Genomic DNA, 27,639 nt, shown 5'->3' with positions numbered 1-27,639 from the left:
GTTTTTGTAGTTTGGAGAGTACACGTGGTTTATGTCCTTGTGGGAAATTCTAAGACTTTCCACGCCTACTCAACCAATCAGATTTCGCCATGTCATAATTTTGTTTTATGTTTTAAAAACATCTTTGACTTTAATAATCCTCCCTTTCTGACCCATCCCAAGAAGAACAAGGAAACAATCAAACTCGGCTCCGGAGCTGCAATATATTTTTAAAAAAATTACAAACTACTTTCTTTGTATTAGAGAAAATCTAGGACTACAAATTTTATGCAAAAATTTTAGAAACACAAAAATGTACAACAATTTTTGTTGAAATTGTCCGCGTGGCATATTATGAATGATGGATAAAAAGTGATGGATCTAAATGAAAGTGACAAATAATTAATTACATTCTATCATATAAGATAACTGTGGTTTTTTAATTTTTGTATGATGGTTTGCTACAACTTTAACGTCGCAAGTTGTGAGTGATAGAGAAAAACTAGTGAGTTTAGGTGAAAATAATAACAACCACTTACAATTTACCATATAAATTGCGGCACAAATGAAATGACTAAGCTTTTTGTTTTTCCCTTCTTTTTTTGAAAGAAAAAATCCTTAATAATTTCATTTTAATTCAAGTTTTAGAGTATTAAATAGAAAACTTGTGAGTGGAGTTTGTAATATGTGTTTGTGCTAGAATCGCATTCCCTCTCCCTTGTGAGTTTGTTTTTTTAAAGTTTTTTTTTTTTAATTTAAATTTTGAAGTGAAAATTTGAATTATTTAGTGTTAATTAAAGGAGGGGTGTGCATGGGTCAGATTGAGTAGGTAAAGGACAATATTTTTATCTAATCCGCTATTAGCGAGTTGGGAAAATTTTAATCCGTCGCCAACTCACCAAAGTTTAAATCTAGTGGATCAGTTGAAAATCTTGGCAGTTTCAACTCAGCAAGTTGGGAGGTCAACAATAACATTGTTCTTTTATTAAAAAAAAGAAAAGAAAAAAAGACCACGTACTATAATTTTTTATTAGCAACACTCAAACTACCATAAAATAATAAACTATATTCAAATACATAACTCGTGCATACAAAATTTTTTGTAGATGTAGACCCAATATATAACTCATGTACACTGATATGGAAACTAAATCAAAAAGACAAACAGCATGCTCCATAAAAAAATAAACGCAAACATTAAACAAGACAAGACATAAAAGGAACTACCTTTTATGGATGCCTAGAACTAGAATGGTACGTGCAGTTGATGGAAGGTGAAAATTGGAGGAATAAAAAGAAAAGACTTGAGAAAGGTTAACAAAAAGAGATTGAGCGTACGGCTGAAGTGAATAAATGGAGTAGGTGGTAGGTCTGTTGAAGGTTTCACTATTTAGATTTTTTTTGATTATTAGGCGTAGACAAGTCTTATTTTTAACGATAAGCTTTTATTTATATATATATATATATGAAGTCAAGACGAGTTGTGGCAGGCTGACACAACTCGTAAACCCAAACCGCTCACCTAAGGTGCTCGCGTGGGTCAGGCTAGTCGGAGGTGGGTTGGACAAGTATTCTACACGACCCTAGTTAGGGGTGTCCATGGGTCAGTCCTAGTCGAGTTTGTACCCAACTAGCAATTGACCCAACCAAATTGGGGGGAGATTTTCCAGACTCGTTGCTAATTAGTGAAGGAATTGGGTCGGATTGGATCTACATCGGATGGCAGTTAATCTCGGTGGGAGTCAAGTTTGAGATCTTACTAAAAATTTGGTGGATTTGGGTGAAATTCGGCTGGATCTAGTTGAAATCCTCCGGATTTGACAAGATCTTGCTAGATATACACAAGATCTCGATGGATCTCATAATTCTTAGTCACATAATTCATTCACATTGTAGCAAGATCTAGTAGAGGAATTCCTCATATGGTGGAGAACAGTAGCCTTTTGGTGGTGGAGATCGGTCGACTCGGATAAAATCGAGTTTTGATGCAATGACCTGCCAACCAACCCATCGAAATCGGGTTTTGGAGGTTGGAAACCGCTATTAACTGTCACAAGATTCAGATCGGGCAGTTTTCGGGTTGGATCGGTTGGTCTAGGCAGGTGGGTCGGGTCCACGGGTGGGTTGGACAACCCAAGCCTTAGTTAATAGTTAGAGTAATTTACTCTTTCTTTACTTGAGCTATATAATATATGTGCTCAAAAAATTTGATTTCCATATAAAATCGTCATAATGTTAATAAACATCAACATTGGCATAGCTATATTTATAGACAAAATTTAATTTAACAAACTATTTTTTGTTGTTTAACATTTTAACCTACTCACTTTTCAAATTCAGCTTGCATTGTTCAACACTAATTAATTATTCAAATGCCAAAAGCCTTGTAACTTAATTGGCACATTTCCATGCACAAAATGCTCAAAGAGTTGGAGATCGAGGGAGGAAAGGATTCAAATTATAAAGTTAGCAAGCAGATTGTAACTATCTAAAAAAAAAAAATTAATTATCCAAATACCCCTAATGAGCAATAGAACTTATCATTTAAAATGATGTTTTTTTGAGAAAAAAAATATTGTATATTACACACCTACTTGGCGAGTCTGAGATCATGACTCACCCTCCATCTTCTTATTCATATAAGAGGAGTTATCATTTGAGTCAAAAGCTTTTCAATGAGTTGCTTTATGAGCTCACTTCATCATCAAGCTTGGCAGCAAATAGCAGCGAACCATACTTGTGGAACTATTTATTTCCCAACTCCCACTATTCTCTTGAAAAGCTTTCACTGATGACACACAACGACAATAAAAGACCAGAAGGATAAGAATACATGTGAATCTCACTCAGCTCATCTAGACTAGACAAGAATCCAACTTTGGCAACATTAGCTGTCTTTCACTGCATGTGATTTTCTAAATCAATAACTCGGGAGAAAAGTAAATGTACAAAAGTGTTGTTTGCAAGTTGCAATGATGGAAAAAGTGAAAACAGGTAGATATGCCTATACAACTTGGGACTTTCTAGTTGCTCATCTTTTGCAAAGACATGCTTCCCTTCGTAGAAAATTAAATTCTAAGCAAAATTTTAAATTGACACTTGAAACATGAAGAAAATAATTTCACAAGGAAAACCAATGAAAGAAAGTAGGAACCTCAGCATATTTAAACTGAAGAAAGTTTTTCACTATAACTTGTAGAAGAATAAATGTTACATATCCAGATGTGAAAAAGAAGTCACAAACTGTACTAATGTCTTTGCTTATGCTAATGCCTAGCAAGTCGGTGCAGCACTGCAACTACCCAAAATATTAAAATTAGCATATCTAACTTTGTTGAACATTAAAGAAGCCGTAATGGGCACAAAATTACAACATTATAACTTTAGCTTGACACCAAAACTTGGTCAAGCTGATTACTCCATGTACAATTGAAGTGGAGAGGGATTAGGACGCTTCAAAAGAAATGCTCCCTTTGGCATGGCACTGAAGGCAAGAATGCGAATCATCCTCTCTATTATGGTGGTAAGCCTCCAAATTAGACAAGATAATGACTACAAGTCTACAATGTACTACGGAGTGTGTGTATTTGCTAAATCATTACGGAGCTGCCATGTAATTCACCTGAATTGCACTGAACTAAAGCATGTATTCTAAGAAACATTAGCAAGTTCAACCCTTATAACTCTTGAAAAATCGACCACCTTTCTTTCTCAAATCAGTCTCAGCAAGACTTGATGAGAGGAGAGATCTAGAATCTGGACTCCATTTTAATTCTTTTAGTACAGAGAACAAGGTTGCAAGGGCGGGAGTCACTGCACTGTCCATTATTTTGTTACATGAAACTACTCTAAGTCTTTGAAGATCCTTCCAAGAAAGGATTACCGACTCCAAACCTTCCACTGTCAGCAATGAGCATCCTTCCAATGAAAGCTGCCTCACCCTCCTAGGAAAGTAAAAAAGTAAACTGTCATTCAAAACTTCAATCAACAATATTCCTCTATAATATACAAGATTCCAAATATTACTTTCCTTATAAGACACTGTATTCAAATGTACATACCAAGTTATCAATTAGCCATGGTAAAAGTACACCTTTTGAAATGCAACAATTTACGGATGAGCACAAATACAAAGAGGAGCTGATATTCATGAATGTAAAGGCCCCATTTGACAAGTTCGCATGGGCTTTATTTATGACTCAAACCAAGAACTCTTCATAGTTAGAAGATGAAGAGCATAAATCATACAACTCACAAGAAAACTTGGTATATAAAGGGCAATTAAAAAAAAAACCACATATATTCATAAAAAGCAGCTATGCCAGTAGAAAAATACCACAAGAAAACAAAAATGTCCAAAGGCCGCTAATACCATTACAAGAAAATATGGATCACTGTGGAACTGTCACTGACTCACTAATACCATTTCTCATTATCCATACAGGATAGCATTTAGACACAGACTGATTTAACTTCAAGTTCAAGTATTGATTAATGGGGAATGTATTTTTCTTTCTTCATCTTGATAGGTAATATAAATCAAGCTTCTGTAGTGGATTGACCTGACTCACCCTCCCTCTTTTTTCTTTTTTCTTTTTGGTTCTTTTTGAGGGGTTGGGGGGAGGGGATCCCATTTTGGTCCAAAGACCACTCATTTGACAGAAAATGTATTCTTTGTCCACATGCATTAGAACTTTCCAAGAAGTAAATATTTAGTACCAGGTGATATATAAATCACAAATCAATTGCCAGCAGCCTTTCAATGGTTCAACAACTCTAAAAAATATTTCTCCATTTGTAATAACTAGAAACAATTCTCAGGAACTTCACAGCTACACATCATTTTATGAATTCAAATTGATGATTATCTTATAGATTACTAATTTATAGTCCACTAGTTACCTGATTTAAAAGGATCCTCAAAAGCATGGAGACAACAAAATGATGCACTTTTTACGCAAACTTATGAGAAAAAATAACTCATGTACTTTTTTCTGCTGGTAATTACATATGCATCCTATAGGTATTGAACTCAAGACCTCAACCTCCACCTTGCTTTTATGGGGGGGAGATGCCATGTGCACTAGAGCTCATTGGCACAATTATTTATTTACTTACTAAGTCAATTTCATTATTCTTAAATAATAAATTACTGCATCTCTTTTATTTATAGCATTCAAGGGGAATGAAGGTCCTTGATTTTTACCAATTACCTTTCCAAGTGTAGTGATACCGTGACTATAAAATATTTGCATTCAACATTGGTTCAGACTCATACCAATCTTTCATATATTCTTTGAAAGATACAAACTTGCTTTATGATAAACCCACTGGAAGGATAACATCAAACAATTTTTTTTCCTTCAATTTCTTTAAAGAAATTGGTATATCATCATAAAAAGAAAAAAAGAAAAGACAAGTGACAAGAGCCTAGCAACTCAATTGACACCTCCTAGAGTTTCCAATGGAGACATCCAAGACTTAAATCCCCCACTCCCAACTATTGATGTTCCAAAAAAGAAAAAGAAAAGACAAGTGTTACCCAAGATAAGAGGTAAAGTCTTGGTTCAAGGATCATATTAGTGACTTTCCAAAAAGTATTTAATCTTCATTTTTAAAGCATATTGGTGCTCTCCAGGTCATAGAGTAATATACTGCACTTGTTGGCATTTTAATAAACAAGCTCTGTATATAAAGAGATGTTTGGGCTTACTAAAAATCTTTCATATTAATAAGCCAGAACACCTAATAAGTAATAACTTACTTTTGTTACAATTGATCTCATTATTTTGGTTTCTCAGTTTCAGGATTGAGTCACATTTTTAACCTCCTTAGCAATGCATAAACTTTCATTGCACTTTATTTCTTTGAAAGCAGAATTTTATTAAAGAGTCTCATTTTCAATTTTGTTTGAAAAAGTAATAGATAGGACACTTGAGAAATATTGCTTTAATTTTCTTCTAAGTTGAATAATAAATTGACTGAATGGGTTATAAATAAAACTATAGGGGAGAAGGTCTTGGTGGACACCCTGAATTATGTCTCTCATAGTCTCACCGGGTCTGTAAAGCAAGAACGTTTCCCAAAGAAAGGACTCTTTCTTTTAGGTGGCATAGGAGAAACAGTTGAGCACCATTAGGCATTAACTGAACCTTTTCAACTTTCGTGTTCCCTTTTGTATATCTATTTCACACTTAGAGAGCATACAGCATCAAAATTAATGCAACAACTTCATGAATTTTACACTACTAATACTTTCCTATCAACTAAAAAACCAAGGGCAATCACCATACATTGAAAACACATTGAACATGACCTGTATATTAGCAATAAATTTGCAAACCAAAACTGTAAACATCAACTAGTAATTAAATTTTCAAGTTATCTCATTCAATCTCTGATTTTCCTCTACCACTTATAGATATTATAAATATTGCAAAAACAAGAACAATGTCAAAAAGGCTCATACCTACAAACAGTGGCCAATCCGAAAACCTCATCATCCAAACCATAACAATCCTGCAACACAATCTCCCTCACACCCCTACAAACCAAAAACAATGCTCTCACCGCCTGCTTATCCCGCATTTGACACCGCTGCAAATGCAACGCTTCTAAAGCCGGGCACGACCCCAAATGCTCGTCCGGTCCAGGACGAGAATCGATACTACCCTTACAAGACTGCACCTTCAAAATCTTCAAATTCCCACAAAACGAAACCGCAGCCAACCAGCCTCCATCCATTTTATGATCACTCAGAGTCAATTCCTCAAGCATTTGGCAGCATTGCCCAATAGCCTTGATCCCATCATAACTCCCTTCACAACCACAAAGCTCAAGCCTCACTAGCCTCCTACAACCCTGAGCTAATATGGTTAACCCGATATCCGACACCACCGACCCGAAAAACCCATCAACGAAACCGATCAATTTCATGATTTGCAAATTCATACAACCCGAAATCCCTTTCAAACTCAAATCCCCACAAGCAATGACATCCAACTCCTGCAACAACTGGCACTCCTTCGCCACACTCGACAACCCATCTACGCTGGCTCCGATAACGACCAGCCTCCGCAGATTCGGGTACGACTCGGCCAGCGATTTGAGACCCGAGTCGATGACCCGGCTCGGCAACAGGTCCTCCTCCCCGACGAACCGGTCTCGGGAGAGGCTCGAGTCGAGGTGAACCGAGAAGTACTTCCGGGTCACGATAATGCCCGCGTTTCTGGGCACCCGAATACAAGCGTGGACGATGTCGACATCGGAGAGATTCGGGAACCGGTGGAAGAGCCGACCCGAATCGAGAAACGACCAATCGAACAGCTTCAAGGATTGTACCAAGCGGCCGTGAAGGTACAACCAGCGCCTGCAGACTAAGGAATTGGAAGGGTATTGAGAGACAGGGAGTTTGGAGAAAATAAGGTTGAGGACGTTGTCGGAGAGGAGGGAGGTGGGATTCGGTGCGGGCGGGTCTACAACGAGAGCGGTGAGATCGGTTGTGGGTTCGGGAGACGAAGGTGGAGATGGGGTCGGTGACAGAGAGATATGTCGGTTGTGATTGCTATGATTGTTATGATTGTTGTTTTGGTTGCTTTGATTGCTGTGGTGATGATGATGATGCATCTTGAGAATAACATGCTTGAGAGCTTGTTCCTTGAAGAAAAATTCTGGGAGGCTGAGAGATCTTGATCTCCTTGATGGGTCTGGGTTTTGGTCATTTTGGTCATTAGGGTTTGGTGAATGTGACATTTATTGTTATTATTATTATTATTATTTGGTTTTTTTGTTTTTTGTTTTTGATGGGGTTGTGGTTGACATTAAAGGCTTGAGTTTTTGTTTGGGTCTCTCTTTTTCTCTCTAATAAATTTGAAATCCTAATAAATATACAGAAGAATTGAAAGAACCCCAAAACTCCAAAATTTGTGAGTTTTTTGAGTTGTTCTCTCTCTGGATTTCTGGGATTTTTTATGACAGGACATGGAGGGTTGTACTATGCCACTATGGGCTTGAAGAGAGTTTATCCTCTGTGGAATAGAGTTGTATGTTTTTGTGAGATGGGTGTTTGAATCTTTGCCACGTGGAAATTTGAGGAGGTTTTGCTGACGTGGCGAAGCATTATTGGAAGATGATTCTTTTGTGGTTATTGTTGAAGAAATGAATGATGAGGAAATGGGTAATGTGTTGGGGCTAAAATAACGATTCTGTCCCTCTTATTAAAGTTGTTAACTTTGTCTCATGTGACTGAGAATCAGTTCGGCGAAGTACACCGCTCAAGGTTCTCACACAACACCTTTTTGGGATGGATAAGATTTTCATGACAGTTTACTTTTTCTTTTCTTTTTTTACTTACATGAATGGTGGGATCTGTTTTTTTTACTTTTTTTTGTTTTTGTTTTTGTTTCTATTTTCACCCAAGGATGATGACGGTTTTTAGTTGAGAGGAGATTGTAGGCTATTTATTAGAGAGTTAGATCCCTTCAAAGAAAATCAATAGATTTTAATGCTAAAATACTAGTCCCATCAATTCAAAAGAGGGTGTCACACCACAACGTAAATAAATGAAGATTTCTTTAACAACATGGAAAAAAGGCAAAAATAATATCTCTCAAATTTTTACACTCTTTTACTTGAAATGGATGAAAGATGAGAGAAAGAGACAGGAAGTTTTGGTGGAAAGATCAAGTTCTTGTGTTTGGTTGGTAGTATAATGAAAGAGAAAAGAAGTGAAAATTAGGAGAAACATGTCTAGGTCATCTGCTTAAATTGGATGGAAATGGAGATAAATGTAACTAAAAAAAGCTATAGTTGTCTTGCCACCATCATGACCTACAAAATTATGTTTTTGCCAACAAGCAAGCATACACATTCTCTTTACTTCGTTGGGGACATTTAAGTAAAAACACATATTTTTCTTTCCATTTAAAGTAAAATATAATTTTCGTCTCTAAACTATCACAAAAGTTTATTTTTCATTTCTAAACTTTCAGAAGTTCAATTTTTGTCTCGAAACTTTGCAAAACGTTTTATTTTTGTCCCTTTGTCTATTTTCGTTAGTTTATGTCTTATGTGACACTCGGATCATTAATCTAAGACCAAAATATTCAAAGGACTCTTCTGAACAAACAAATAATTGTCAGCAACGTTGTTGTTGTTTTTTTTTTCTTTCCAAATCTAAAGAATTTTTCTTAATTTATACAAAGGTCATCAATTGAGCATTGGATATGTCACACATAATTCTCTCCTATGGAAAGTAGCAAACATTAGAAAAAGTTCCACGACTTCGTATTTTATATTGGTATGTGATAGGTTGTCACTTATCACAACTATGTTTTCCTTTCTTCCCATCATGATGGCCTTCTCGCTCGAAAAATTGAGTGGGGCGATAGTGGGGTCGTCTCTAAACTTTGCAAAATGTTTTATTTTTGCCCCTTTGTCTATTTTTGTAAGTTTATGTCTTATGTGTCTTGACGAAGTGTTGATATTGTATTTTGAAAGTTCAAGGACGAAAAACGAAATTTTGTAATAGTTTACGAACAAAAATGATATTTAATCCTTCAATTTATCTTCTCTTTACAAACCAGACAAAGAGAAAATAAAATAATTTTCTTTTTCTTCTCTTTCTCCCCTACTTCCAAACTTTCAACAAAATGCAGTGTTGAATAATGATGGCCTGTGAAATCAATCTAGGTAAATAGAAATATTCAAAAAAAAATTTCTTTTCCTCAAGCAAATCATTCTTCCATTATAATTGTTATCCTTCCTTTATGTTTAGCACTTCGATTTTATTAGAATCATAGACATTTGAATTCCTCAGTTATCTCATACTTTAGTCTATCTATTGTTTTAGTTGTTATTTAGCATTTCCTTCAATAATCAACATCATGCAGTTCATCATTGTCAGAATCAAAAGGATATGTCTTCTTTGTTGAAGCAAAATGAGCCCATACCCCTTTTTGAAACTAAACTAAACTACAAAATAGGAGCCTCCATAAAGGCAATCAACGATTGGAAAAGGTCATCAATGTACCTTATAAACCACATCAATACTTGTGTTGCTATTTAAACTAAAATCAGTACAAATAAATGGGCGATCATATTGGGAGAATCAAGAATGGCAATAACAACTAAAAGTATGAAAGCTTTTACTGTTTTACATGCCCAGTTTTGTACTAATTATGAATCAAGGCCCCCACAAATCAATGCCCAATTTTAAACATGCAAGGTTCAACATATGACAAATGATTGCAACATAAAATTTTACACCTTTTGTTGGCTAATCCACCAATCCATGGCACTTTCTAGCATGTCTAATTTGTTCAAATCATTGAGCCCCAAACATACCTTTAGCTAATTATTGAAGTGGCCCTAGTATTTTTTTTTTAGAGTAATTATTCACGATTCGCAATTTGCAGTGAAGCACACTTGAAGTATAAGAATAAAGTTTCCTTCAAAAAAAGAAGAAGTATAAGAACGAAGTTTATTTACATCCCGTGGGACTAAGATCCTTTTCCATTAAAAGTGTCCCAATTACAGCTTAAATCAAATTAAAAATAGGAAACTGTCAACCCCTCCCCATCCTTCTCCCTAGTGATACATGATAACACAATGCATTTGGCATATATTATACGTGACCACATCATTTCTGTAATTTTTTTGGGTATAATATTGTTTTAAAAGAAAAATAGAATTAAATTAGGTACCCAAAAGTATATTAAATTAGATACGGAAAATTTTTAGACAAAAATTAAATTTTATAAAACAACTATTCTATTGCACTTTGAACCTCAATCTCTAAATTGGTAATAAGGTAATTAGGCTTTTATGGTATGAAAATTGATAAATATAATATGAGATATTTTGGAAATTCCATTTACTGAAAGTTTGGTAAATTAAACATAAGACTTTTGGATTTACGTTACGCTCCAGACCAATGAATCCACCACTTGAATACCACTATTTGGAGATAAGCAATTAGTGTTTAGTATAAAATAAACGATAAATTATGAATCCACATTGTTTGCCTTATGAAATAACACTTGCTATTGCAAAATCGTTTATCATATCAAAATAATCTATTAGTTGGTCTGCATGAGGGTGGGAAAATAATTACCATTTTAAATCTTTACATGGTGTTCAATGCAAATCAAAAGGACGAGACCGTTTAATCAAAAAAAACAAAGGACGAGACCAAAAGTGCAAGGCCCACATATTTCAACGTACCGAAATGGTAAAGCCCATGATGATGTACTTAAAATATACGACTCGGCCATTATGTCATTATGTGGGCTGGACAAGTCTGGCTTCTTGTCATAGATTAAGACAATTTAGCTTGGACTTGGGTCTGATGGTTGGCAAGATATGTGTAAATTAAGCCTAAAATATATGTAGATTTTGTTACTAACTCTAAATGAAAACACAAAAGCCTAAAAGGGAAGCAGCTTGTAAACTTAGATCTATTCTTAAATCTTACTGTTGTAGCATTTTATATTGAGAAGTGTTATGTCTATAATATTTTCACGACCATTTTTATGTGGCAGGTTGTTACAGGTTTTTAATTTGAATTTACTGTTAAAATTAATTTCTTGCACACTAGTAATAACAAGTAACAACCTGTTATATAGGATTTGTTGTGAAAGTGTTGAGAAAATGTTGTAGACATAGTATTTTTCTTTAATATTATATAATTAAAATAGATAAATATGACAACATAAATATAAAGATATGAGAGTTAATATGGAAGATAAGAGTTAGTAAAATGTTTAATCCCACATTGAAAATAAGAAAGACTCTCTTATATTTTTCTAAGAGTGTGTTTGGATACCGCTTATTTTGCTGAAATTGAAAAATTATTAGTGAAAGTACTGTAGATAAAGGTAAAAGTTAGTTGAAATGGTATAATGAGATTTAAAAATAGTGCCAAAAAGTGCAGTAGGACCCATGAATAGTAGCAAAAATAAGCTGAATAGTGAAATAATTTTAATTTTTTATTTCAATCCAAACGCACACTAAATACACGTTTGGATAATGTCTGCGTTTTGGCATTTCCTTTTTTTTTTTTTTTTAATGCACGCGTTTCAGGAGACACTATGCACTATTCAGTGGGTCTCGTGTGCTGTTCACGGGACTCACAAATACTTTATTTAAAAAAGAAAATATTAAAAATGGGTCCCACGACACTATTCACACATTTAAAATTTATTTTACTATAGTGTTTTTAGTTTTCAGCAAAATAAGCGGTATTCAAACGAACCTTAAGTGTGGTGATTAATGGGCTGAAATTTATTGGAGTAGATATTGTGCTAGATATGTGCACAAGAAGGAGGTAAAGGAATGAGGCAAGTTAGAGAATGTCTGCATCGGTTATAAAGATTAGTCAACCTAGTGCTTGAATCTTCTTAAAGAAAACGAATACTGCGCTTTAGTCCAAGTAGTATTGTGTATCTTTTCTCGAATAAATAATACTTAGAAATATTTTATTCAATTATTCTTTATGTTATTTCTATTACTATTGTGTTTGCACCAATACTTACTACTTCATTCTCACTTGGATACACATCACTTTATATTCTTAATTATTTCTCACTTATTTTGTTTGGGATTTAATCCAAGGGTAGGGAAGAGATAGATGAAGGAAGCTCTTTAACATATGTTTGAAATCTTAAAATCAAATTATTTGTGCATTTTTTTTTTTGGCATTTCCAAGAGAAATATCAAATATTTAAATCTCCTATCTTCCAAGTTGTTCCAACTATTGAATTATCCACAAAAATAATAATAATAATTTTTTAAATAGATTTTTTTATCATATATAATTTTTCTTTGGATATCTCAAATTACATAAAAAAAATCATATATTATATAATAAAATTTGGTGTCTTAAAATGCGTAGTCGTGTCAAGTAAATCAATGCATGCGTTACACGTCGTATTATAAGCTTTCATCACACAAATTATTAATTATTAACATAGTTCACTTTAGATTAAACTCTATTGCTAAATTAGCAAGTAATTTATTAATTACCAATATAATTTACCTTAAATAAAGCTCTATTACCTAAGTACTAAAAAATTAAAATTCTATTTCTACTAAAATTTTATTACCAAGTTTTGGTAAATTTAAAATAAAATCAATTATCATTCTAATGCTAATTTACAAATTACATCATCAAACTTTACCTAAAATTCAATTTAGTTTTATAACTTTTTGATAGGCCAAAAACAAATTGACCCCTTGTAATAAATTAACTAATTAATTTAGCCAAGTGAATTAATTAAGTTAATTAACATGCAAATGCGTGGTAGCACAAACAAATCACCAATAAACTAAGTATGCAGCGGAAAATAAATTTGACATGGTAATTTGTTTACGAATGGGGAAAACCAACACGGCAAAAACCCTACCGGGTGATTTTAAGGTCACTACTTTCGAAATTCCACTATTATCACAACAAGCAGTTACAAGTAAAAGAATCCTAGTACCTTATACCAACCTACAGTTAAACCTTTACCCCAATACTCAATTGGACTTGTTCTGTAATAACAATTTCTCTTTTTGATGCACGGCTTTCAAGTACGTGACTAACCAAATGCGCGGATCCCAGTACACGACTTCAATCACCAACTAGAGAAGGTTGTTGGCTGCAAAGTTTTTCAGTTCATCCTAACAATGAAGATCAAGAAGGTGCTTGGTCACAAAACCTTATAGTGCACAAACACAACAACTTCTTCAATAAATGATGAATTAGAGCAAATTTTGTCTCTGGTCACAATTTGCTTGAACAAAACCTTATAGAAGGTGCTTGAACACTTTGATGACCCTTAAAATAATAATTTTATATGTCTAGGGTTGTGAGAAAAGAAAGCTCAAACACATAAAAGCGGATTGGAGTCAAAACAGAACTAGAATTCTGTTTTTCATAAAGCTCGACAGATACCTGTCTGTTTGTCGAGATGTTGTCGAGCAACTGTTGGGCCACGGGGCTGGAATAGCTTCTTAAACTTGATGGATAGCTAGCTATCGAGTTTTAATGACAGACACTTCTTCAGCTTGTTTATTGGATAGACTTGCATGTCTTCAACACTTGATCTTGAAACACAGTCTCTTGAAATATTAAACACATCCTAGATCTACCCAAATACAATTAAAGTGCGTTTTGTCAAAAGATTAGCCAATTACATAAAATAGTGACATATGTTTCTAACAAGTGAATCATATATATCCTAACACTTGATTTTTTTTTTTTTCTTTCACTTCAATTCTATAACTTCCATTTGTTTTCAATGTAGTTTAGAAGAGTTACCACTTACCATCAAGTATTTAAAAAATATCGTAATTTTGATATTTTTGAATTGGGATTTGGATGTTATATATAGGTGAAAAAAATTAAAAAATTTTTTTATACAAGATAGAAATTTTATTTTATTATTATTATTTTATTTTAATTTTTTTTTTTTGATAAGAAAGTTGCACTTTTATTTAACCAAAAGGAACAAAAACAGTATCCTGGATGAGTGCTTGTACAATACAAGGATTTTCTTAGGGATTTTAACACCGGTCCTTACTCCTCATACAAACACTTATACTGGGGGAATGACTATTGCACTAAGAGAATACGGTGGTAAAAAATTTAAATTATTTTGAGACCAACTTTATATAAAAACAATTATTTATTTATTTAACAACTTTACAAAATTTTGGGGTCATGTCCCCCCTTAAGGTGACCCCCACTAAATTCAGGAGCAACGAATAATACACATAGAGTGGAGGTGATGACGTCGTAGTACGAATCAGCAACGCGCAAAGGTCCCAAATCCCAATTGCAAGCTATTCTGTGGGCTTTCTTCAACTCTCCCTCAAAAGATTTTAATATTACGTGGTTGAATGAAGTACAGATCAAATATTAAGCTAAAAAAAAACATAAACTGCACATGATCTTATTAAAAAAAGATGAGAAAACTATAACCAAAAAAAAAAAAAAAAACTCTGTGAGTGAGATATTTTGTTCTGAAATTCAATGGACGTGACCATGTAGGGAGCCAGTCTACTGGTCGGAAATCTAAGTGACATATTATGCTCGTGGGTTCAGGAGTTTTAGATTCAAATAATGGCAAGACATTAGTGTTTAGCGCATTAGTATTAGGTGATATGTGGATTCCAGTTAACTCAATTGATAAAATTTTTTATGGTTAAATAAGAGATATGAGATTCAATCTCTGCGTATACCAAAAAACGATTGGTGTTTTGATCTGATGATAAAGAGTTATTATCGAAAACGGACATCATAGGTTAAAACTATCTTTAAAAAAATTAGTAGGCGATTTAAAAAGCTGGAAGAGAGAGAAAGTTTGAATAATTATTAATTAAATCCCAACAATAAGAGAGAGAAAGTTTGAATAAAAAACATTATTAGAATTTGCATTGTAGCACTTTATGAAGGTTTTTTTTTTTTTTTTTTTTTTTTTTGAAGTGCTTAATGTTAAAAATTTAGCATTTAGCACATTTGATGTTTGTGCTCTTAGATAATCCCACATCATAATGTAATGCAGGAATTTAAGAGTCTGTTTGGATACCGCTTATTACTGAAAATTGAAAACTGAAAATATGATAGCAAAATAATTTTTAAATATGAATAGTGCCGTGTGGGACCCAGTTTTAAAGTTTTTTTTTTTGGTTGAATTTCATACTTGTAGGTCCTGTAAACAGTGCACGGGAGCCACGGAAAAATGCCCAACGCAACTAAAATTTGTTTTAAGCTCTATCCAAACTTATACTAAGTGTTGTGGGGATAAATAGTGTCGTGCGGGACCCAGTTTTAAAGTTTTTTTTTGCTGAATTTCATACTTGTGGGTTCTATAAACAGTGTACGGGATCCACGAAAAAACGTCCAACGTAACTAAAATTTGTTTTCAGTTCTATCCAAACTTACACTAAGTGTTGTGGGGATAATAACCACATTTGCAACTCCTTTCTTTCTTTCATAAAAAAGAAAAAAGAAAAATGAAATTTTGATTTTGCGATTTTTTTTTTCTTCTGTTTTTTTGTTAAAAAAAACCTAGATGGGGACAACTAATGATGTTGCTTTCCTAATTCGACGTGACTATAATAACACTCTAATTGCTTTCAGACTAAATCCACACACCACAGTTGTTGATGAATTATGTGAACATCCTCCAAGAATAAAGAGTTGCAATATAGCATGAATTTAAACTCATGCCATGAGATCTCTATTGGGCTACGTTGGTGCCGACTTGATGATTAGAGTAGTTCTATGACTACAAATTATTTCACAATTTTTTATCATAATTGTGATGTGACAAACTATAAATAATTACTTATCACTTTTACTTAGACCAACTATTTATTTTTCACTATTTACATTTTTTTTTATACAAAATAGAATTTCTATTTTAATATAATCTAAGTGTATATATATGTGAACCTTTCTCCTGGATACTTGAACCCCGACCCTTGCCCTCTACGCTCCACAAGCATTTATATTTGTGAAATGACCGTCACACTAAGAGTGTGCGGTGATCAATATTCACATTTTTCAACATCATCATCATATATATATATATATATAGTTGTTAGAGCACCCATAGTAGATGTGGGATATGTGCCAAATGCTAAATATTTGGCACATATCCCACACCAAACACAAAAAATAGCTCCCTAGCAGATGTTGCATATGTTGCATATATTTGGCACATATACCATTTTGTGTCCGTACCGTTACAAATTTGCAAAGGTACATACAAATGTGGTAAACCAAATTAATGTATTTTAATGTGTAGTAAATATTATTTTAATGTATAGAATTGAATTATAAAATATCTGATAAATGAGATGTTATAAAATAATGTAATAAAATAATAAAATAAGCATTTAATATAAGAAAATGACATAATTTTTACACCAACTGTTACGGATGCTCGAAGTTATGTAATTATTTGCGGTATTACACTTTTTGGGGCGAAAAGATAGTGAATACTCTCAATGGCGACTCAGATTAGATGTGAAGAGTGAAAGAAAGCGCGTGGTGGAGACGTCTGGTGAAACCTCAAACCATGGCCTATGTAGTAGTAGTGTTGTATTCGTGTCTCTCCGCCAGTAGTATGTATGTAAAGAAGATCTACACGTGTAAAGCGATTTCGTCATCCACTCAACAGAGAGAAAATTAAAAAAAGACACACAACGTCATCCACTCTCTTCCAACACTTCATTTCCCCACGCGCAGACCTTTTTGCTTTGCCCTTCGCTGCTATTTTCCACTCGAACTTCAAAAAGGGTCCCACCACCTCGTTATAAACTGCACCACAACTCTGTTTCTTTTTTTTTTTTATTAGCTGCCCAACTCACTTTCCCACAACTCAAACTCAGTTTGATGTTCAGTGCATCCATTGGTAAGTATATATATATATATATGGAAAATTTTAGGTTCATTGAAAATTGTGAAACTTGTTTTTGTAGTGTAGTCAGAAAAAAGAGAAACTGTTGCTGCCCACAATTTAACTTCAAAATTTCAATTTTCTTTTATGGCTTTTGTTAAGGCATGCTCTAACTGTAAGGGCAGTGGTCTATTAAATAATACACACACATATATATATATATATTAAAATTAAATTAAATTGCACAAATATATCTAAAAGAGCGTGCACATAACAACTCTAAGTTTATACGTGCAAGCTAATAAATCATTAACACTTGTATTTTCTTCTTTGAAAATAATGATTTATTAATCTTTAATAAATCATAGTTGGAGTGTGGATAAAGCATGTGTATTCATTTTGCATCATCAAAGACCATTTAATTTATTTTGCATAACAATTTTCACAACACATCTTACATTCTATTCTTCATTTTTTCAATACACCGTATTAAAATAATCTAAAATAATTCTTTTTATATATCAAATAAATCTGGAAAAAAAAAAGAAAAATCCACCCCAACCTCACCAACGCCACTCAACATTGTAAGTTCACAACACCCACACTAACCTCAACAACACCACCACCACAAAACAATAGGAGAGAGAGAGTAAAATTTTGGATTTAAATTTTACATTTTAGCTATAATAATATTTATTTTTAGCTATTGGTAGCAAAAATGCATTTGCTATAACATTATGCATGTCAGGGTGTGGGCGTGTTTAATTTTTTTTTTTTTTTTTAAATCTTTTGGTGCTACAATGTTATGCAAAATGTATTTATTTTTGGGTTTTGCATAACCTAACGTGAATTCTCTTAGATGCCACACAAGTGTGTATCGCACAATATAAGCCCACAAAGGCCATACAAATTATATTGGAAAATTATCTAATGAAATAGTATTGCCAATAGTGCCAAACCAAAGAAGATTAATGCAACAAGAGGTTCTCATAAACAAAGAGGAACTAATAAGACTTGTTTGTGGTACAAAGGGATAGGTCTTGAACTACACAAAGAGGCAATGATTCACATTTGAAAGGGATATTGGCCTCAATATATAGATTTATGCTTTTGAGTTAAGTTGCATTCCTATATATTATATTAAAACTTCAATTAGAGTCTCTTCAAAGTGTTATATCTCCTTATCAAGCATATAAGAAAATTTAGATAAATGTCTACAACCTATAGGCTTAAGAATGAAAATTAGCAATAAAAAAAAAAAATAGAATGACATTATATATTTACATATTATATCTATGTTATACTTATGGTATTATTCTCATATATGATATCACTTTTTTTTTTTTTTTTTAGTACAAAAGGGAAGTTTTATTTATTCAAACAGATAGTTTAGGAGAGTATATAGTTTGTTACATAGCACTTTCTAAGAGTGCCCATTTGACAAACATCCCTGAGATACTTTCATACACAAAACTTGGGCAAGACTCATATACAAAAATTCTATCCATTTGCAAGCTTTCCCTTTTAGCTAGTCCATCAGTTAGGGATAGATCCAAGATTTTAAGCTAGTGGGAGCTAGAGTATAAAGAAAAAAAAAAGTCCAAATAGACATCCATATAGTATTAAAAATTATAAATACTCAAAATCGTTGTTTCTAAATACATTAAGATACAATCATTTACCAACAAAGACAAACAAAAACAAAATAATATCTTGTTTTAATACTAGACTAGTTAGGATTTTTATTTATTTATTTTTTGTTGAAGTTAGAACATTCACATTAGTGGTGCTAAAAATTTTAGCTTTTAGCACCTCAAAAATTTATTTGATCTATTTTACCATCACACTTTACGATACACCAAATATCAAATGTTCTATTTTTTTTTTTTTATAACTTCATTTAAAATAATATAAATAATTCATTAAAGTAATAAAGGAAGCGAGAGAATTTGAGTTTTTTAATGGAAGGAAGAGATATAATCTTAATAAAATATTGTATTTTATTTTCAACAACTTACTACAGTCAACTAGTATTTATATTAGTTTACTGTAATTGGAAAAAAACTTAACTTTAAATTCTCTAATAACACATGATTTTTTGGGTATTTGGTGGAAAAATAGTTTTTTTTTTTTGTTGCTAAAATACAATTATCATTGTGAATATTTTTATCGTTTTTGTTAAGTTTTTTGGTTGGATAGTTGTTATTTGGTTGAGGCTAATTAGGTTTATTGTGGAAAAAAAGGGCCTAAGGTTTTGAAAGGGGCTAACTACAAAAATAAATAAAATATTATAACTAAAAAAAAAAAAAAATGGACCCAGGGGGACTCGAGCCCCTTAGGTCCTCACCTGGGTCCGTCCCTGCCATCAACCACTCCATTAGCCTCTTGATATATGTGAGTAGGATCGATGGACGATTCACTTGCGAGTGAAAAGGGACCTGCAATCATTAATTAAAACATAAAGTTGTGGCTTATAAGCACCATCATGTGTTATCCATTGCATAGCCAATGTAGAATCTATATAAACCAAACAACAACAATAATAAAAAAAGGTATAGATATTTTACAATTATAATTTAATAAAGGAAAATAAGTAAAATTTAGATAAATATCTACAAATTATATGCAAATAACATTTGTAAGGACACGATTTGTAACGACCCGTACTAACGTTGGGTTCGCATGTAAAAAGGCCCAAACAATATCATTTATAGAGAGTGGGTTTGAAAGGTTAGGCCTTGGTCACAAGACAGTGGGTTTTTGGTGGTGTTCATACATAATCAAATCGTGTTCGCCCTAAGAATCTTTCTCTTGGAGGCGGGCTGGGAGGCTCTGGTTTTTGGCCATTTTTCCCAGCCCCTGCTCTGGATTGCTTACTTTTCCTTTTATACTAGCATATGTTCCTTATCCTTCGTCCACGTGTAGGATCGACTTTTCCAAGATTAATACTTGTCCCATCAGCCCATATCCAGAATGGTTGGGGGTGGTTGTAAAAGCTGAAGAGTATGGCTCTGTCAGGTGTAGAGCATTAAATGGCAGTAAGGGCAGCTTTTCCTGGTCGTTATACTTTCCTGCGTATCCTTCTCTATTGACCTAGATATTTTAGATTTTTTCCAAGCTGTTCCTATACCGTTTTTGCCCTTTCTTCCAGTGAGACCTCAGACATGCCGATGACTGAATTGTCCTCGGCTATGCCCCAAGACTATTTTGTACTTGTATTACCGATCCTGGGTTATAACCTTCCTCGGCTCGAGTCTTGGGCCCCAATGAATAAATGGGCCAGGGCCACGAATTATTAGGCCCCACAACATTATTCCATTTGTTTCTACAAATAAAGAAGTTATTCCATTTGTACGTATATGAAAACTACTTTGTTATATATATGTAGTATATAATTTTTTTGAAGATGGAGAATGTCTCCATTGTCTGACTTTTACCCGAAGAAGAAAGGACTGCTCTATTTAGCTGGTTTTTTTTTTTTTTTAATTTTTGCTTTTATTTTTTCACTAATCTAAAGGAAAAAAAAAAGGTTCACATCTTTTTGGGCAGAACAAATATCTGCTTTTGCTTTTGTAATTTTGATGCAAAGATACGAACTCATCTCCAATCTATAAAAAAGCGTAATTACTAAGAAATATGGCCTTCACAAACTTTGGCGTCTAAGTTATCTATATTCTATATAACCATTTATAGTAGCCATCAGTCAAAGTCCTATTGATACCCAAAACTTCTCTTCCTCTCTCTCTCTCTCTCTCTCTCCCTCTCTCTCTCTCAAATAATCAGACTTTTTTTTCCTGTATTCTCTACCTGTGGACCATAATCTCTCTCTCTCTCAAATACATGATAGTCGCTATAAAGCTTAAAAAATAAGGTAAAAGAAGGAGGAACAAACAACAATATACTCATCTGCTGCCCCTTTTTCCTTCTGTACCAAAACAACTGTTTCACTGGCAAGAGTGGCAACTCCACCCAAAATGAGCCAGTGCGTTCCAAGCTGGGATTTAGATGAGAATCCCAGCCCTACTCCCAGGCTTTCTCTTCGTTCTAACTCCAATTCCACTGCTCCTGATGTCCCCATGTACTCTCTCTCTCTTTATCTATATAAAGTATAGACATATATTGATATATGTATGTGTACTATACTTTTTTTTCTTCGTTTTTGTAAGTTAATTATAGATGCAATCAATTTATGCAGGTTGGCCTATGAAGTAGCGGAGCTAACATGGCAAAACGGCCAGGTAGCCATGCACGGCTTAGGTCTACCACGCGGGCCTGTCAAACCCATACCTTCAACCTCTTCTCTTGCCAAGTACAACACTTGGGACAAGCCACGCGCTAGTGGTACCTTAGAATCAATCGTAAACCAGGCCACTCTGATACCCCACAACCACCTCAACCATAACAGCAACAATCACGGCCAAAAACCCCGCTCTTTCGATGGCGGTGGCGGTAGCGACATGGTCCAGTGGTTCCACTCCCGTGCAGCCGTGGCCACCACCTCGGCCACCATGACTATGGATGCTCTAGTCCCTTGTTCCAACTGCACCGACGACCAGACCACAACCCAAGCCGGCCTTGGTGGCAGCGGCACGTGTGTGGTCGGGTGTTCTACACGCGTTGGGTCGTGTAGTGGCCCTGTTGGTGGTGGTACTATGACGCATGACCAAGATGAGAATGTCATAATAGAACGCGCTAACAACGAGGCGCGTGTAGCAATCCCCGCCACGGCAGCGGCGGCGGCGGCGGCACCCGAATGGAGCAGCAGAGACCAAAGCGTCTCCGGCAGCGCCACGTGTGGAAGGGATAGTCAGCATGTTACACTTGACACGTGTGAGAGGGACTTGGGTGTGGGGTTCACTTCCACTTCACTGGGTTCCATGGAAAACACTAGCCCTGGCAAGCCTTGCACTAAGGCCACCACTACTGGTGATGACCATGATTCCGTTTGTCATAGCAGACCACAGGCAAGCTAGCTAGAAAACATTTGATAATCATTTCACTTTTTGTTTTTAATGTACTTGTTTTTATTTTATTTTTGTTGTTGTTGCAGTACACTTAAACCTGAAAAAGCAATCTTTTACGGTAGATTTGTCGACTGTAACTAGTGAACTTAATTGAGATTATCACTCATAATGGACTACTTCAATAATTAGGAAATTTATTGTAAAATGGTTGACTGTAACTTATGAATGCAATTGAAATCATCGCTACTTTAATAGTTATGAAATTTACTGTGAAACGAAAAGTTACGTACATGATCATGATTGATATTTAATTGAGTTGGGTCGGTTGTTTTATTCTTATTTATTTATTTTTGTAAAGAGGGAGGCACGTGATGTGGTGGACAAAAAGAAGAGTTCAGCAAAATCCTCAGTCTCAACGAAACGGAGTAGGGCTGCTGCTATTCATAACCAATCTGAACGTGTATGTGCTCTCTCTTTCGATGTGGGATAAGGCATTAAATAAAGGAGTAGGGTGGAATAAAAGCCTACCTTTCTTTTTCTTTCTTAATTGAATAACGCTTTTACTTTTTCTCTAAAAAAAAAGATGGAATTGCTTTTAAGTTCTCCGACAATGATATATGTGGGTTTAATTAGAGTGAATGAAATAACATGTATAAATGGTTAACCAAATGATTGGATATGACTAAATCCACAATACTTTCCTAGTCACAAATGGGTTAGATTTTATCCATAATAGATAGTCAAACCGTATAGAAGATTTGGTAGAATTTATTTTATTTTATTGATGAATTTAAGAATGCTTTATGTGTGTTTTAGAAAAGAAGAGATAAAATAAACCAAAGGATGAAGACACTGCAGAAGCTGGTCCCCAATTCGAGTAAGGTATGAAGTTCCAATTTTTTGGCTTTTATGCATAACCTTTATGGTATTTTTTTTTTCTCTCTCTCTTTATATTATCTCTTGGCTAAGCATTTATACTAGTGCTTTTATCACGTCTACTTTTCAATTCCATCTTATTGGACATTGTATATTCAGCGACTTTTTAACTAGGAATCATGTGAGTATGTGTGACACTTATCATAACCTATAATAGAGTTCTTTTGTTTTCATTCTATTGTGGAAGAAAAGGACAACTTTAGTGTGATAAGGTTATTCTCTCTTAAGTTTCACATATTAATACACTGTTTAGTATAGTATTAAAAAAATAAAAAGCCTCAAAGATTTAGATTAGATATAGCAGGCAGTGTATGCAAATAGATGTGGTCCACTCAATGTTTGAGTACATGGCTGTGGGTATTTTGGGACTGATCCGATGATTTTAGTCCACATACGCAATGCTATGGGGGACAATTTGACAGAAGGTTGTTAGGTATGGAGACAACTACCTGCTCTTACAATAATCGCTTCACTTGGTAGGGCCTAATTAAGCTTGTGTGAAATCAGTCATTTCCATGTTATTAATCTCTAGTTTTTGGTACTAGTACACTTAAGTAACTTTTGTGTAGAGAAAGAGACAGTGAAAGAGGGAGAGAGATTTTGAGTTATGGGTACACAGATGTATATTTGAGGTTAACTTAGATATGTATTTTTCCATCTCTGTTCTATGGAGCGGGCCTCTCACAAGTATGTGGATCTTAAACGTGGTCATATGACAACCTACTAATAAAAAAAAGTAAGCATCTCCCAAGTATGTGGATCTCAAACGCGGTCGTATGACAACTTGCTGATAAAAAGTGAGCATCTCCAATGAGTAAGGCATCTCTACCCTTTTTCCCACCATAAAATATAGTATCTCCAACTGAGGTTAGCCGTTCTGGAGAATTAGTTGGTGGATTGGATCAACACATTTAGAATGTGTCTTTTCAAACCATTATTTTATTATTCTACCCAAAGAGTTTGCAAGAACTATTTCCTGCATCCACTGCATGCAGAGAACGAGACTCGTTTCTGATAAAGAATGAATAAACAATAGAAAAAAAATATTTTAATGGAATAAATGAAAAAAAATAAAGAGTGAAAAATTGGCTATTTACAAAATAAAAAGGAGGTATTTTGACTTGCTAAAATAGAGAGCATTGCTGGAGATGCTCACAACTTTTGAGCTCTGCATAGCAGAGTTATGTACATAAAATATTGGATAGTAAATGTAGTGCAGAGATATAAGTACCATATAGTAGACAAAGAGTTGATCCTCCCGAAAAATTAATGAGAACCAGGCCATAATATTCCTGACTGTTCAATTTTCAGAGTGCAATCAATTCTGCAAAAAATTAATTTCATTCCAAGTCATAAACTTTGCACATACACTAGCTAATTGTGCAAGTTGAAATATAATTTTGGTGATGGCACATAACTAGTTTTGGAGTACAAACATTGATTGGTATTCATTCTGAGAAACTTCCTTGCATTACTACAGACTGACAAGGCTTCAATGCTTGACGAAGTGATTGAATATCTGAAGCAATTGCAAGCTCAAGTCCAAATGATGAGCAGAATGAGTATGCCACCAATGATGTTACCAATGGCCATGCAACAACAACTTCAGATGTCCATGATGGCACCAATGGGCATGGGGATGGGAATGGGCATGGGACTTGGTATGGGGATGGACATGAACAATATCAATCGGTCCAACATCACTGGCATCTCTCCTGTTCTTCACCCTACTGCTTTCATGCCTATGACCTCATGGGATGCCGGCTCTGGTGACCGGATACAAGCTACTTCACCCGCGGTAATGGCAGACCCCTATTCCACATTCCTTGCGTGCCAATCACAGGTAAACACGTGTTGGATTCTCTGTTGACAATTCAGCCACAGCTTGACATTCAGTGTTGTCAAATTTTATTGATTTCGGAAAGATTTTGCTTTTGTTTGCTTTTTCTTTGGCTTTTCTTATAGTGATTGAAAGGAACCTCGGTTTATTATGTTGAACAACAGCGACTGAGTCATTTGTTTTATACTGATTTCAATCAGGACGAGTCAAATCATATTTAATCTTGCCTTAAGGAGTGTTTACTTTGCTAAGATGATGACAAAATATTAGCAATTATTTGTAGCATAAATCTTGGTCATATTGAAAGAAACGATACTTTCTCTAAACTTTCTTAAAGTTAAGATTCATTTTGACTAACTTTATAAAAGTTTTTAATTTATTAAGTCTTCAAAATTCAAATGACATGACACATTGACACCCCCCACCCCCTGAGAATTGCTTAAAGAAAGGAAGAAACAAAAGTTTTCTTTGTAAATTGTTTCATTTCTACATTTTTTTACTTGGTTTTTATGTCATATATGTTGCTGAATTTATAACTGTCAGTTTCCATTATTTGTTTAGAAACTTTTTTGTGTGTGCCTATATTTTAAAGATCTTGGTTAGTAATTCAATGATCTTTGAGATCGTAAAGATGACGATTAGTACAAAATTCATTGCAGCCAATGACCATGGATGCTTACAGTAGGATGGCGGCGGCCATGTACCAGCAGCAGCAGCTGCATCAACCTCCACCTTCTAGTTCTAAGAGCTAAGCTTTCTGCAATCTTTGTTTCATTGCTTGCCATGCCTATCTTGGGATCAATACCAGAAATTGGGTGCGTGAGGTTGATACGGTTTAATTTGTGTTTTCTGCAAGAGCATAGATGCAGGGGTGGTGTGTTTAAATGATGCAAGTATATTAATGTATTTTAGCTCCAAGAGATGAGCAGATAGCAAAAATTAGAGCCTTTTTTGGGGGTAATCAGTTAGTAAATAGTTGGTGTACAATATTCTCTTTTAATTTTCAACTGATTAATTTGCAACCTCTATAATGATTTTGTATTTTTTGAATGTATAATGTATAATGTATCTTGATTTGTTATTATTTTTTAATTTCATTCTGCAATATTGTCTCTTCCAGTTAATTTTGCACCCTAAACCTAATTAAGCTAAGCCTTGTGTTCTTTTGACTTGTCGAGCAATTAAGCTCAATCATGTGATTTCAACTTAAACAAGGTTATGAGGTTCTAATTGCTTAGTGAGCTTGATATTTCAATACAGTTGTGCAATTAATTATATCCAGTCCTTTGACAATGCTATCTAACCTGCTAATAAAGTCTCTATTGTCCCACCTTGTGCGTCAGGGATAATTATTGTGTGGGGGTTTAAGGTTAGAGGAAAAAAAAAACAAACAAAAGAACTAGAGAGGGGAAAAATGGGGAGTGGAATCCTTTGTACTATGAGAAAGTTTTTTGTCATAATTTGTTGAAATTGTCGACTAGTGAAAAAAAAGTGGTTGATCCTTGTGAAATTGTCGACTAGTGGTTGAAATTGTCGACTAGTGAAATTGTCCATTACTTACTATCAACCATTTCAGAAAGTTGTGTTAAAAGTTGTTTCCTTAGAAGAACCATTTTAATCTATTGGAGGTCTCTTGGGTACTTATGAGCTATACAAAGAGATATGGATCTCTATTTTTGTTTTTGGGCAAAATTTAGATGCAATTTCTTAAGCATTTGTATCATACATTCCTCAATTAAATTCAATCATGTGAATGCATTGACTAATATAGCATAAAAGATGTTACTTTTCCTAGTGATAATTAAATTTAATAATGTGATTTATTAGTCAATGCATTTACATGATTTAATTTTTTTTTAATACTAATTGCATGTTTGAATTAATTAGAAACCTAAGACACAATATTTAAGAAACTTTTAAGAAATTTTATCTAGGTTTTGGGCTTTGCCTTAAACAATTAAGTCATTCCTCTTCCAGTGTAGGGAATTTCGATTTAGGTCTTTTTTTCAGGAACAAGAGTTTTATCAATTGAGTATCCATTGATCACAATCCTTTGTATTGTTGAATTTCAAATTCTTTAATGCAAACAAATATATTAACATAAAGTTTTATTAAAAAAAAAAAGAGTAATCATGTTTTATGAACATGCGATTTGAGTTGAATTTGACTTGTCATCCAATTAAAAAAAGTTATCAGCTACCTACCTAAGATTTTATTTCTTAACAAAAATTAGTCCAATAACATTTGTAAGTTTTATATTATAATATTTAGAGTCTAGTTATAAAAAAAAAAAAAAAATTACAAAAATAAGATGCTAAAAATATTTATTATGTATATGGGGTAAAATTAAATTGAATTCTTGCTCAAACTTCTTCAGGATTCTTATAATTAATAAATTTTCTAGGAATCAGTTTGGTACCATATCATAGAATTAATCATTCTTATATAATAGTGTTTCACGACAAGAGTTTTGTAGTCTAACTAATTGATACATTTTGGTGTTTTCAACGAAGACGTCCTAGGTTCAAAT

General features: G+C 34.0%; 2 protein-coding genes across 2 annotated transcripts; one reads left to right on the top strand and one right to left on the bottom strand.

The window, feature by feature from the left end:
* Nucleotides 1–3,140: 3,140 nt before the first annotated feature.
* On the bottom strand, nucleotides 3,141–7,945 carry LOC126723056 (F-box protein At5g51370-like). Its single transcript, XM_050426284.1, has 2 exons — nucleotides 6,449–7,945; nucleotides 3,141–3,923 (listed from the first exon to the last, which is right to left on the bottom strand). The coding sequence occupies exons 1-2, from the start codon at nucleotides 7,729–7,731 to the stop codon at nucleotides 3,650–3,652; spliced, it is 1,557 nt and encodes a 518-aa protein (XP_050282241.1). The 5' UTR covers nucleotides 7,732–7,945; the 3' UTR covers nucleotides 3,141–3,649.
* Nucleotides 7,946–21,070: 13,125 nt separating this feature from the next.
* Nucleotides 21,071–26,193, top strand: LOC126723055 (transcription factor UNE10). The gene is made up of 6 exons (XM_050426283.1): nucleotides 21,071–21,447; nucleotides 21,565–22,333; nucleotides 22,692–22,793; nucleotides 23,150–23,215; nucleotides 24,750–25,112; nucleotides 25,769–26,193. Exons 1-6 carry the CDS (start codon nucleotides 21,344–21,346, stop codon nucleotides 25,859–25,861), a joined length of 1,497 nt encoding a protein of 498 aa, XP_050282240.1. The 5' UTR covers nucleotides 21,071–21,343; the 3' UTR covers nucleotides 25,862–26,193.
* The last annotated feature ends 1,446 nt before the right edge of the window (nucleotides 26,194–27,639 follow it).

The sequence above is a fragment of the Quercus robur genome, chromosome 4 (assembly GCF_932294415.1).
Source record: "Quercus robur chromosome 4, dhQueRobu3.1, whole genome shotgun sequence".
Classification (NCBI taxonomy): Eukaryota; Viridiplantae; Streptophyta; class Magnoliopsida; order Fagales; family Fagaceae; genus Quercus; species Quercus robur.
This window is presented reverse-complemented; position numbering and strand designations above follow the sequence as displayed.